At 40.6% G+C, this 14,513-nt stretch overlaps 1 protein-coding gene across 1 annotated transcript in view; it reads right to left on the bottom strand.

Moving 5' to 3' along the window:
* Nucleotides 1-3,568: 3,568 nt before the first annotated feature.
* Nucleotides 3,569-14,513, bottom strand: part of LOC148092724 (ADP-ribose glycohydrolase MACROD2-like) — a 436,834-nt gene continuing 425,889 nt past the window's right edge. Inside the window, exon 5 of the mRNA XM_087818882.1 lies at nt 3,569-3,927. Within this exon, the coding sequence (XP_087675008.1) occupies nt 3,773-3,927 (155 nt within the window). The 3' untranslated portion in view covers nt 3,569-3,772. The remainder of the gene's footprint in view (nt 3,928-14,513) is intronic.

Here is a 14,513-nt window from a genome sequence, read left to right as displayed (position 1 = left end):
GAAAGGTGGAAAGTTTGCACATATAACAATAAAGGGTTGCACAGGAAAAGTGCCCTCAGCATGTTAACCACAGCATTCTGGATTTTGAGGGGAAAAGTAAGTACTTTGAGCTGAGTTGATAAGGGAAGACTTGTTTTATTGTAGAAGAGATATCTGAGCTGAGTCTGGAAGACAGCTACAATGAAACAGAGAAAGAGCTTTCTAGATAGCCCCGAACACAAACCCCATGCACAGACACACCACTGTGAGCAATTCAGATCACATAAAAGCTTGTAAATAGTTCGAGATGTGGCGCTAAATCATGGAAGGCCAAAGATAAGGCTAACAACTCTATGTTTAAGGAAAAACCTAGTAAAGGATTTGAGAGTAGAGTTAGATTTTATTAATTCAGTCAATAAATATTTTTGAACCCCCATTTCTCTAAGCTGCATGGTACAGCAATAAATGAAAAAGATGCAGAAAAAAACTCTCTTCCCTCATTCTGGTGGTGGGAAGGGTGGGGCAGACAAGGAACAAAATAAATAAATGACACAGTTATTTTAAAGTTAAATGCTACGTAAGCAATTACAAATATAGCAGAGAAACAATTATAAATAAGTTGATCAGTGTTTGATCAAGGGTTTGAAGGAGGTGAGGGAGCGAGCCATGTAGGCGTCTAGACGAACAGAATCCCAGGCAGAGGGGGTGCTAATCCAAAGGCAGCAAACATCAGCTTCAGTGAAATATGGGCCATATCCTTTCACTCTTGCGATTACTTTTGAAAAGAAAGACTGGATATTTTACATCAAAATAAATTATTGAAAACATTCAAGCCACAAACTAAATATCCGAGGCTTATCATTCCACCAATCAGGATGAGTCACAGAACGTAGACTGTAAGTGTATTTAATTCAAATACAAGCATTTATGACTAGATTAACTTAGCAAGCAGCCGAACAGGATCAAAGGCCAGTCCAAAATTACCAAGTCTGCCTGTAACCCACAGGGCAGCGTTTTCCGAACAAATTGCTGATGCACGGAGACAGTATCACTGGCGGCCGGCTGGCTCGGTGGCCCCGCAGTGATGAACGCCCTGCCGCAGAGGACGGCTGGGAGCTGGTCTCTGCTGCAAACTGCCCTGGAGTTATTAACATTGGAGGGAAAGTGACCTGGACAGTATGCAACGGGCCCCTTTTCACTCTCTCGCTACAGAAGCACATCTGTGGGCTGTTAATGACTCCAAAATGGATGAGCCAAACTGATGAGAAAGCAAAACATCTCTCAGGGAGAGGAAAAGGGAGAAGGAACACACATGCTCGTAAGACACCGTGTAAAACACAAGGGCTTGGGAAAGTCCTTGACAGGCCGTGAGGTGGCATACAAAGGTAAGCTCTCATTACTCGCTCTTCTGTTGCTTCCCTTGCTTCTCTTTATGTCTGAATATAAATTGTTAAGTCTTTCTAAACACATAAAAGTACCAGGACATTCACAGAGTCCGTGTGTGTGACTTTAGGAGGTGGCACTGCCGTTGCATTCTGGTAATTTCTGTTATGCTGGATGAATTCTTTTTTAAGTGACTTTATTGATTTCAGCGAGAAGAAGGGAGATGGGGAGAGAGAGAGAAACATCAATGATGAGGGAGTCACTGATCAGCTGCCTCCTGCACGCCCCCGACTGAGGATCGACCCCGAAACTTGGCATGTGCCCCAACAGGAAATCAAACCAAGACCTCCTGGATCATGGGTCGATGCTCAACCGCTGAGCCACAACGGCCGGCATGCTGGATGCATTTTTTACAAGGTATGCCCTGTAGGCTCTGTGCAGGGACTTAAATGTAAATCAGGCTCTCATATCTCGGCTCGCTGGGACTCTGTATGGGATCCTGTTGACTTTTCATGTCTAGATTTCTTGTCTCACTTGCTCTGGGATACCCAGGAAAGTCACACCTTAGTTCAAAGATATAATTCAATCATGGAATTCCTCAAGCACATGTATTGGTATTACTGATCTTTCTACCTCTGTGCCTAGTATTGTATGATTCTTCAATAACCCTGACTAAGCTGAATGAGTTCTTTAGAGAGATGTCAAATAAAAGCAAGCACATTAAACAAAATTATCATTGTGTCAATCCATACATACGCTAGAGCCACCATTTATTTTATCTGGTCATATTTAGTGATTCCGAGGTTATTTGTCTTCAGAAATCTCAGAACTTTTGATATGTGCTTCAATAAATAAAAAAGTAGTGAATCAATAGGGGACCAGGACTTATTCTCTGGTTTAAGGGCAGATACAAGTCTAAGACTAATTGATCATTTGTTTGTTCTCAGGGTGGCATCGGTCAGCTATAACACAAAGGTAGTAAGGTGTTAAAAAGAAAGAATGACCAATGCTTATAAAATTGGGCCACATAACCCTAGAGATGAAATCCCCTTTAATACTCAGGTGAGTCACAGGGAGACCTTCTCTAAGTTGTGACCACTGTACACAAAGGACCTTGTTTGACATAAATATATACTCCAAGTAGGAGTGAGGGGCCATTTGGCACAAGGTGAAAACACTAATAAAGAAAGAAAAATGAGAAGTCATTAAAGGGAAAATTAAACAGTCTAGAGTTGATATAATTTCACTAGCAACCCACTGTGAGGAATATAGAATGCAGTATTATAACATTTATAAAGAAAAATACCACTTTAGTATATGACTATCTACTAAAAAGCCTCACATTTAAACATATTTTCAAGTAATCTTTACAATGTAACACCATCTTTTTATCCACAGGAAATCCATTCCCATACAACCCACCTATACAAGACCAAAGAGTATCCTACAGACCGCGCTACATTTTTTAGCCATGTTTTCTCCACGGCTAAAACAAACACAAAAACAGCTTTACTTTTTTTTAAACCCATGTCATATTTTTTCTTTTTAGCAAATTTATCAGGTTAACACCGATTAACAAAATTATATAGGTTTCAGATGCACAATTCTACAACACATCATCTGTACACTGTATCGTGTGTTCGCTTTTACATAAAATGTATCCCCAGATCCAGGCAGTATCCTAGGAAGCAGGTACATGGAATAAGGAATTAATCACTGCCTCAGTTTCGGATCATTGCACTCCTTAACTGTGCAACAAAACCCTCCACCTGTAGCCGCCAGGTCCTGAAGATTATGTGATAAAAAAAATTGTGCCTTTAACCAGTTTCCTTCTTAGTTTTTTGATCCCACACCACCCCACCCATTTGGCTAAGCTGACTAAACAACAAGGTCAATCAAATGCAACGTTTCTCTCTATTCAAATATAATGGAAATTTTGGCCATTCCACATTCAAAGAGCAAATACATTCTCACACTGACAACCACATTGCACTGGCTTCTCCTGAGAGCGCAGTGTGACAGATGCCTTGGCTATAATTGCCAATCAGCCTTCACATGGCAGCTGAAAACACAATGCATCACTTTGCTCTCCTTTGCTCTAAACACATCACAATCAAGGAACCTGAACAAGGAATGAGAAATTGGCATCGTTTCCAGAAGCTGTCACTCAATGGCACTTAAATACTATAATATATTTTTTGCTCATATTTTTATTTCTCTGTTTCAGAGACCCTCTGTCAAAGATTTGAACAAAAAACACCTACAGTTAAACGACATACATATAGATATTTGGAAAACATTTTATTACCAGGTCCAGAATCTTAATATAAGCACATTTAATTAAATACCACCACAACCATTCCCTTACCTAATTACACACCTGAGAGATAAAACAAGGTAAGAATGCTCCTCAGATTCCGGAACAGTGTTCGAAAGAGTTGTACTCACATTTTGCAGGCAGGTCGTAGCCACATGTGATTTTTGCATGTCCAGTGTCACAGCCGTTCAGGGTACGACATTCAGCAAGCAAACAGGGGCCAGCTGCTCTGTGAATACAGCCATCCACTGGGGAGAGAGAAAGAAGTTACCTTAGTGTTGGCCTTTTGGAAATAAGTGCAAAACTTGAGATAGGGAGGGAAAAGGAACTCTGTTCCTGATTGGAAATCACCATAGCCCATGGGGAAAAAAACAAGGTGTCCAATCCCTCAAACACGATGTTTTTCCCTCCCCTGCTCTGTGTATGTGTGTGGGGGGGGGGGAGGGGTGAGCAGAAATAGAAGGATTTTAGAAGTAGTATGCTATGAAACGTTAAAAAACAGATCCTCTTGAGGGGGAGGCCCTTATTGGAAGCATTTTGCAATTTCAATGGTGTAATTATGCCCATCGCATCCATTTCAAAGTATCAACTCCACGTCATTGAACATAAGGGTGGGAAGAAATGCTAACAATTCTGTCTCCGAGCTGGTAAGCGTTGCCCCCAAAACACCACAGGCTGCAGGCAAAAAATGGTCGAGAAGAAAGTGAGAAAGGCCCTCGAGAACACTTCACTTGCACTCACCTCAAGACTGAGACAGTAGAATTACAACTAATCAAAGCAAGAACCAGACCCCTGCGTTCCTCCTCCCCCGTCGGTATGGCACAGACACGATGGCGTTTCTGCAGGGTGTCTAGCAGGGCACCGGAGGATGGGCGAGGGTAGCCGGGGTCCTGATGAACACCCACAGGAGCACCCTCCCTCCATGGGGACTACAACAGCCGTGGCTGCTAAAGGCGCGGCTTCCGCCCTTCACCCCCGCAGGTCTCACCGGCTCTCCGGCCTCCCCATCCTGGTCCTGTTCACATCTGACCTTCACAGTGAGAGTCACCTTTTGAAAACACACACTGGATGCCACTGGAAATGAACACTGAATGACTGGGCCAGGGGCGAAGGCACGGGGGGCGAGCTACAAGACCGCAGGCACGTAAGTCAGGGCACTGAGAACTTGGGCTCTTGGGGCTGAATGGGGCCCTTGGGCAGAAAGGAAACACAGGGTTGCAAAGGCGAGGGCAAAGAGGCAGAAAGAGGGAGGCACCATGATCCAGGGTGTGAAAGCAGACCAGGATGTTATGCTCTGAGGCCTCCCCCCTCTCCACAGTTCACGGCACCGCGTAATTGATCATTGCTTGTCATTACTATTATTTTCATTATTATTTTGACAGGGAGCTGGGCATCTGATGGGACATAAAACGTTTCTTATGCCCGAGTGGCTGCGCTACCACTGACTGGCGTGAAGACTCGCTTTGGCTAAATAAGCCCCCCGGGAAACAAGCTCGCCCGGCTTTACCAGATCACCGTTGCGCAGCTGTGACGCCTGAGGACCGGCCTGGGCTCCAAGGCCCTCACAGCACGAAATCGCTCCAGGCTCCTCTAAACCGCAGCGCTTCGGGAAGCCGACGCTGATCCAGACTCTATCTTTACCAGACACGTGATGCTCGAGCCCGAGCTTTCTCAGAAATCGGTGGGTGTATGTGCCCCATCGTGGTGGTTATTATCTTAACTCCTTAAGTGGAAATTTTGTGGAAATTTTAAAATAACTCTTTTCCTTATTTGAGACTGAGGAATGTAAAGAAGCAAGTAGAACAGGATAACCATCTTTCACTCTGCCACCCGGGCAGCTCAGCGTTCCGACGCTCGGCTTGCGCCAGGGATGCGCACATACTCACAATTTCCTCTAACAAAAAGGCTTGATACATCCTGTCAAACTCTTTCACACAGCAGTTTTACTTTTTAAAATATATTCTACGAAACAACAGAAGTGCAAATGATGTAAGTACAAGACAGGCCGGAATTGTTCAGAATAGTGAACACTGGGAACTACTCCGATAGAGAGCTGGTTAAATACATCAAGGTCCGTTGATGCAGTGAACTACTATCCAGCTGTTCAAAATAACAGGGCGACTCTATATGTAAAGTCATGAACATGAAAAGATTTCTAAGAGAAATGCCGTTTAAAAGAGCATATGTGGTATAGTCACAATTTCATTTACAAAGTTATGCACACATTTATACACATATGTATGCATTCATATACATATACATATAGAGGTATTGGAAAAATATATGCCGAAATGTAAAAAGTGATTATGGCATAAGAAACAGAGGGTGAGACTATTAGGAGAAAAAAATGGGGCCCTAATTTCTCTCTGTTTGAATTTTTTTTTTTTACAAGTACTTCAAGTATCTTAAAGTGAACACATTTTCTTGGCAAAGAGATAATATTTCTTAGCTTGAAATGGATAACTAAAATAGAATTTGCTGGCGTCCTTAATCACATGCTGCCACATATTGTCTACCTTGCTCAGACTGCAGCCTAATGCAGCCTGTAGGTATCTAATTCTCAAAATCGTCATGGTTATACCAGCATTTTCTGCTCAAAGTCTAGCTAAAGAGCTATTTCATAATAATGACTGCAGCTTAAATGCATTGAGTGCATCTATGTGCCAGGCGCTATAATGAGGACAGCCTTATGAGGTAGATACTAACTTGATTATCCCCATTTCATAGGAGCTTAGAAGAGGTTAGTAACTTGCCTACATTCACAAGATACTGGCAGTGTGATTCAAAACGTCAGGTTTGTCTCACGTAGCAACCATGCGCTTAACCATTAAAATGCACTGCCTTTGGGAATTGAATCCAGGCAGTCTTACCTCAATTCCTGCATGTGGCAGGTTGAACCACTATATTATATTAATTTTTAATTCCCATCAATTATATTTATGAGTCATATGAGCAGATTTTGCATTTTGGGTGCATTTGAACGAACGCATATACTCAGGTAACCATGATGTCAATAAAGATACAAAATGTTTCCATCAACCCCAAAAGCTCTCTTGTGCCCTTTCCATCCAATTTCCTTTCTTAGCACCCAGAGGGACCCCGTGTTCTGATTTCGATCACCATACCTAACACATTGTTTGCAGGTAGTTTTTATCGTGTGCTCTACTACCAGTCAACGTAAAACGTATAAATACGTTTCTCCCATACAATGTGCTAAGTTTTGCCTGTTATATAACTTCAAACTTCATATAAGAGATGGGAAAGGAGGAGCTCACTTCTCTCACTCAGCAATTTTTTTAAGATTCATCTATGTTGTTGCATGTATTAGTACTTCATTTCTTTTTATTCCTAAGTAATATTCTATTGTTGAATATACTATAATTTCTTTATCCACTCATCTGTGTGACAGGATAATAAGAAGCTAGGGAATTCTCTGGGCAAGTGGAAAAAGGAAAATGAGACAAAGAAGTTAAACAAGGTCAAACGGTTTGGGCAGCTTGGAGCCAGTTTGTGAATCACAAGACCTTATCTTCCCCAGTCAAGGACAATTGAAAGCAAATGGTTAATACCTCTCCTCCCCAATGAAAGAACATATAGCTTAAATCACCCTAGAACTGCTAAGGCAGGAGGAGGGGAAGGGGGGAAAAAAGGGGGAGTTTATCTCACCCACTGAACAAAGATGTCAGCAGTCTTGGGGCTTGCCAAGATAAAATCGCCAGATGTTCTTGTAAATTATAGGGAAGACCACAACAAAGTAAAAGGGAGACCTTGAAGTATAGTCTGTTGCCCAAGATATCTGGCAGAAGAACCTTGAAACCTGTAAACAGAAAAGTATAAAGTTCCTAAACCTCCACCAGGTGTGATGCTCAGATTAGCTGAGTTACCTGCTTGTGCTGTATGACAAGTGTATTTTTAATAAATTTACGTGCTTTTCTCCCTTAAATTCACTTGCTTTGCTTCAATGCTGCTGTCTGTCACTTGTCTGAAATCTTTCTTACAAGACTTGACAAGAGCCGAGGAGAGAACAGCCCTCTCTCTCTGACTCAGGGGGCTGTCCACTAACAATCTGTAAATGGACACTGAAGTATTTATAATTTTTACCTACTATGAATAGATCTTCATATTTGTACAAGTCCTTTTGTGGTTATATTTTTTATATCCATCCAACAAATATCTATGAATAAAATTACTGAGTAAGTACATGTTTTACCTTTTAAAGAACTATCATACAGTTTTTCCAAGTGATTAAACAAATTTACATATACCCCCATCAATGCATAAAGTGTTCAAATTTTGGCAATCCTTTAGTCTTGTCAGCCTTTTTAATTTTAGCAATTACAATGGATATAAAGGGGTATCTCATGATTTTGATTTGCATTTCCCTTATGATTAATGATGTTAAGTATCTTGCCAAGTGCTTATTGGACATTCATATATATTCTTTTTGGAAGTCTCTGTTCATGTCTTTGGCTCCTTTTCATTGTCTTTTTATTACTAAGTTGTGTTAAATCTGCTAGTTCCATCCAAATTTTTTTTAAATTTCAAATATTTTATTGTTTCAATTCTTGAAATTTTTTATTCGGTTATTTTTTTTTATGTTTTAATTTATCTTTATTGTTAAAATATTACAAATTCCCCTCCTTTTCCTTGAATGATCCCCTCCACCCTCTACTCCCCCCTCCAGGCCTTCACCACACTATTGTCTATGTCCATGGGTTATACATATATGCATCTAAGTTCTTAGATAAACCTCTCCCCAACCAACCACCCACCCATCCCTGCCTTCCCTCTAAGATTCTGAGGGAATTTGTTTGTTTGTTTGTTCCATGCTTCTATCTCTCTGGATCTATTTTGTTCATCAGTTTATTTTGTTCATGAGATTCCACATATGAGTAAGATCCTGTGATATTTGTCTTTCTCTAACAGGTTTATTTCACTTAGCATAATGTAATGCTCTCCAGGTCCCACTGTGTTGTCTCAAAGGGTAAGGGATCCCCTTTTTTACAGCTGCATAGTATTCCATGGTATAAATGTCCAAGAAGATGCTTGATATGATTTCAATCTTCTTGAACTTGTTGAGGCTTGTTTTGTCTCCTAACATGTGGTCTATCTTTGAGAATTTCCCATGTGCACCTGAGAAGAATATATATTCTAAAACGATTCACAACCTTTATAGGACAAAATAATGCATATTTGTGTTCCCATAATACTCTGTTATTGATGGTTTGTTTGTTGTTGTTTTTTGTTAATCTTCACCCAAGGACATTTTTCCATTGATTTTTAGAGAGAGTGGCAAACATCAATGTGTCTGTCTCCTGCACACACCCCAACTGGGGCAGAGATGGAACCTGCAACTCAGGTACATGCCCTTGACCGGGAATCCAACCCAAGACCCTTAGGTGCACAGTCCAACACTCTAACCAATTGCACGCTGGCCAGGGCTATTCTGTTTTTTACCCTTATTTTCATAGGTATACACTGTTTTTAAGCGATTACATATGCAAAGCAGACTGTTCATATGCTAAAAAGTCTGTCTCCTTCCTTAGTCTACTAGCTGCTTGAGGGTACAGGAGGTGGCTTAGTCTTTTGTATATCCCAGCTATCTTAATAGCTTACTTTCTATAGGTGCTTAATAGAATTGAATTAAATGCAATTACATTTGGGGAAAAGCAGTATATCTTTTTTTAAAATAATACTAAGGAAGTGGTCAGGCAAGTTAAATCCAAAGAATCAGAAATTAAAAAGTAAAGTCAATATACAGCCGTGTGTTATAGTTATAAACTAGCGATGAGTTTCCACAAGGAAAGCGTTAACAATTCACAGAATCTGAAAATGCACCCGCTTCTCTCGGGTCTGGTGCAGCCTGCTGGAAAACCTGCTCCTTCAGTTTCCCTAAGTGTCGGGCTAAAAAGGCAGCAGGCTAAACAGTGGCAAGGTGTGAGCTGCGACACAGCAGCCCTTTGTCCATCTCCCCCACCGGTGGGGATGGCGCAGCAAGAGTCCACACTCAGGCTGGCAGGGAATGTGCTCAGCCTGACCCAGAATGCCTAAGCCCAATCACAACTACAAACAACCACCACCGCAATAACCACAACACACCACCACCAGCAACCAAAAACGAACCCAAGATCAAGAGTCTAAAATCGAAGGAGAGTTGAACACAGTTTTCCAGAGAGCACTATGACTGTCTATGCCTCTTACCTAACCAAAGAAATATTCCCACAGGAAAAAAGAAAAGACAACTCAACTCCACAAATAAATATCTCCACCAAAGCCCATCAATTTTTCTTCCTGGGCTAGAGAGCATGTCCCAGCCTCCCTTGTAGTTATGTGGGAAGACATGACTGTGTTTTGTTTAAAAGGTTATGAATAAATCTTATGCAACTACTTCTGTGTCCAATCCCTAAAAGTCCTGCATGCATTCCTCCACGTGATCTTCCACCGTCTGCAGGCTGGATGTAGAAGATCCAGGGTGGTACAGAGGCTAAGTGGGAAGCACCTGGGTCCCTAAATAACTCTGTGGACCAGAGTACCCCCCCCCCCCCGCTTCCCACAATGGACCGTCCATCAAGTGATAGATAAACCTTTATCACACAAAGCCACTGAGATCTGGGTATGTTGGTGACAGCACTTTGCCTTGACTAATATATTTACTTCTATTATAACTACAATAATGGTAATTTTTAATCAGCTTGATTACTGCCACTTTTTAAACTTTTATGCAAAAACAAATCAGGTTTCACTACTAGAATGAACATACCCCCTGGGTCGAGTTCCTTCCCTTAGGAATGCCTCTGCGTCTTAATCACGCCAGGCTCTGAGCACTCCAGGAACACCAAAGCCAGCCTGTCCCACTTAGTCAAAAAGTTGTTCTTCCTCCTTTGTGATGAAAACCAGACAAATAGAAGAAAAAGGCCGAGGCCGGGCTAACAACTGCCTGTGGTGTGGTGGACCAGGAATGGCGTGAATGCTGAGGCCACTCAGGGCTGAGAGGAGCCTGGCTGCGGCTGCTTCGGGAACAGGCTCTCTGCTGCTCAGGCACACCTGTCACTCCCCTTCCCGACAGCCACAAAATGCTGGCAGGCAGACGGTTAACAAAGCAGGGCCTCCGAGTCCCAGCATAGTTCCTCCAGGTTTCTAACAAAAGGTAAATTCAGAGGACTTCAGCCTATTAATTAGGCCGTCTTATTTGTTTCCTTACGCGATAGCCCAGAGAGTTAGACTGTCTGAGAGTAAGGTAGAAAGATGAGTTTCAGTTGTGCTTGGGGGAAAATTGTTTTCGCTTTTGTCAGCTTTACCTGGGGGTTTAGAATTTGAGAATAGCTTTTTTCCTAACAGTCTTTATGTCACTATTTAAATAGCTAAAATAAAGGGTAAAAAGATGGGATGTGAAACCTCATCAATTTTTCTGACCTAAGATTTATTTTACCCCATAATTCCAACCTATATTCTTCAGGTAAAGCTCCCTATTTTATAAACAAATAAATAAGCTGATCCTGAAAACAGTAGAGAAAAAACAAGCCACAGAGCACTGAATAGGAATCCTCAGGTATGGGGAGCCAGAGAGTGTAAGAGCTCACAAACAAACAACAAAAACAAAACAGGAAAGGGTTCTAAATACATATTTTGAAAAACACTAAAGCACCATTTAGTGAAATCCAGCTATTTTAGACATTGGCCCTGTGAGGTCCCTTCCTTGTCTTACAAAGACAATTTTCTAAATAGTTTTGAGCAGGGGGGATTTTGAAGTTCTTAGCTGCACACATGTTCATTTAATCTTCTTGTGTAAATAAAAGAAAGTAACTTAATCTAAAAGCAGCTACACAAATCATATTAGCCTGAGAAATAAGAGGCTCTCTCATTGAATATATCTTTTAAAAGCCCAAGAGAATATAACGGAGTTCTCTGGAAATCAAATCAACGTAAATTTATTAAACAACTACCTTGAACAAAGCATTCTGCAAGAAGATGTAAGGAAATCGAATGATGATAATAATATGTCACATCTTTTGAGGATTCACTGTGTGCCTTCTGGAGTGCTGAGTGATTTCCTAGCTTTCTCCTTCAAGAGGCAGTGTTGCAAGTGGAGATAGGATGGTTCTGGAATCAGAGGCAGAGGTTTGAGTCCTAGTGCCACATAAAAATACATGTACTGAAAGAGGTGCACAGTAAAAAAACAAACAAACTTGGTGCCAATGGTCCCTGGAGTTTCTGCATCTATATAATGGGTATAATATTAGCACCTACCTTGTAGGATTCTTATGATAATTGAATAAAGTAACACTTGTACAGTACGAGCTTGTGCGGTGCCTGCATAAGTGTGAAAAAACCTTAGTGTGGTAGATCTTTCTCTCACTGCAACTGCTATAATATCCCCATCTTTGATCCATGCCCTTGGCAATGTGACTGTACAGATTTTCCCATTAAGAGATGTCATCTGTTACCCCTTGAATGTAGGCTGATGTTACAACTAACTTGCTTTGGCCAACAGAATACAGCAGAGGTGACTCTATGTCAGCTCTAGTCCTAAGCCTCAAGAGGTCTTGCAAACTTCTCACTTTCTTGAAACCCTGCTCAGCTCCCAAGTGGATAAGCCCAGGCCAGCCAGCTGGTGGACAAGAGACCACATGGAACAAAGACAAGCTATCCCAGCTGAGACCATGTTAGACTAGTCAGCACTCTACTGTCCTGGCAACTGAGCATAAACACATGAGTGAATTCAGATAAGATGTGTAGAACTATCCAGCTTATGACAAACCCATAGAATTATGAGTTATATAAATAGTTGTTGTTTTAAGCAACTAAAATTTGGGTGTGGTTTGTTACACAGAAAGAGCTAGCTTAGACATCATCATCAGAAAAGATACAAAGCCATAAACCACTCTCACGTGATGACACAACAGAATAAGTTTAAATAGCTGCCTTAAACTCTTGCGGGGGAAAAAGCAATATAACTGAAGTAATCAGGTAAGAAGTTGATTCCATTAGAGGTCACCTATAGGCTGCATGAAAGATTTATGTGTCAGGTACTGAATAGCATCAGTGTTTCCTTTAGGGAGGAAAATAAATATCTGTGAAAAAATACAATACAATGACAAGGAGATGCACATCTTGAAGCTTCACAGATGTGAGGGAATTGCTGTCTGAAACAGCATTGGGCTGACCGAAAAATTAACTTCTCTTATGAGCCTCCTGATCTTGATGGTCAATTTCACAATGAGATTGTGAGGCTATGTTTCCAGGAGAAGATGATACATGTAAACATCTACACATTTCTTAGTTCAGGAACCTGGAGCAATTTTCAGCTACGGGTCACACACCTAGCTTTCTTCATCTCTAATCTAAAAGCTTAGGGATTGTTCTTTAAAAATCAGGAGACATTTCTATCTCCTAGAATCTAAGACCTAATTAAATGTGCAGGTACACAAGAAACAGTGATTTTTGTGTATCTTGTTGAACTTGAATTTCCAAGTGAGGATAAGTGACTATTTCTCAGAAATAGTTACAGTAGACTTCACAAAATGTTTCTTAAAAAAAAAAAAATCAACCAGCTCCTTCTCATCAGTAGGTTTGAGAGTGAAAAAGTCACGTTGATTAACATCCTAATCAGATTCTGATAAAGACATTTTGAGTTGATGCCAACATCATGGTAAACAAATTATTTTAAGACCTAATTCATGCATTTCAAGTCATTATGACAAAGATTACTGGATTTCCAATCATTATCAATTCTCATTTCCCTTACTAACAGAATCCCTATATTGATTTGGGTGGCTATATGACCAACAAAAATCTGTATTTACCATCAGCTCTTTCAAAGATGGAAACGATAGGAGTTACCAAATTAGATGGAAGGAGATGACAATGGTTGGGCTTCCAGGTAAGCTCATTACAGAGGATATACACACAGATCTTTTCATTTATTAATATTATTATTATTTATTTTTATTATTATTATTTGGCTTTCCCACTCTTCTACGTTCATGCATAAGACTAAAACCTGATATTCAGACTTCAGTAGCCATCTAGTGAGCATGAACATAAAGGCTACATTCTAGTAAGATTGTAGGTGCCTATATCTCTGATGGCATCTGTGGCGGTATCACATTAGCTTTGAATTACTTCTCATGCAATAAGAGAAAACATTTTTTGTTAATGAGCATGTCTTGTGTAAGTCACTATCTATAACCTGGAGTCTAACGTCATTTTAAATGTTGTAGGAATGTATTTAAATTAGCTGAGATATGTTCCTTGAAATTCTGAATAAGAAACTTCCTTTGACCATTAAAAAGTATTAATTACTAGGAAATTCTGAGCTGACAAAGCATGAGAAAGGGAGCAATACAGAAGGCAAATCTGCAAACAGTTCATTGGAGGGGTCAGGGCAGTCTTGATCATACCAATAAAGAAAAAATGGTAGCTGGAAAAACCTAGAATGTGCCAGTCTGGTGGCCATGTGACCTTAAGATGGCTTAGATTTCATGAGCTCTTACCAGGGAGACACATTTATTTCCATCAGCAATAAGACTGGATTTACTCAAGGCAGATGTTACCAAAGGCTCCAAAGAAGATAGTGAGGACCATATTCCTCTGAAAGTCCACACAGTATGGATGAGGGATAAATTTGCCATCAGAAATGACAAAGAATTCTTTAACACCCTGATGATATTAATGGATAGATCTTCCAGACAGAAGATCAATAAACCAATCATTATAGCCTTAAATAACACATTAGACCACATGGATTTCATTGATGTTTTTAGAGCATTTCACCTCAAAGTAGCAGAATATAGTCTTTGCAAGTTGACATGGAAAATTTTCTAGGATGGACCAC

The sequence above is a fragment of the Miniopterus natalensis genome, chromosome 7 (assembly GCF_054644295.1).
Source record: "Miniopterus natalensis isolate mMinNat1 chromosome 7, mMinNat1.hap1, whole genome shotgun sequence".
NCBI classification, from domain to species: domain Eukaryota; kingdom Metazoa; phylum Chordata; class Mammalia; order Chiroptera; family Miniopteridae; genus Miniopterus; species Miniopterus natalensis.
The sequence above is the reverse complement of the archived record's forward strand: the minus strand, read 5'-3'. Positions and strand labels throughout refer to the sequence as shown.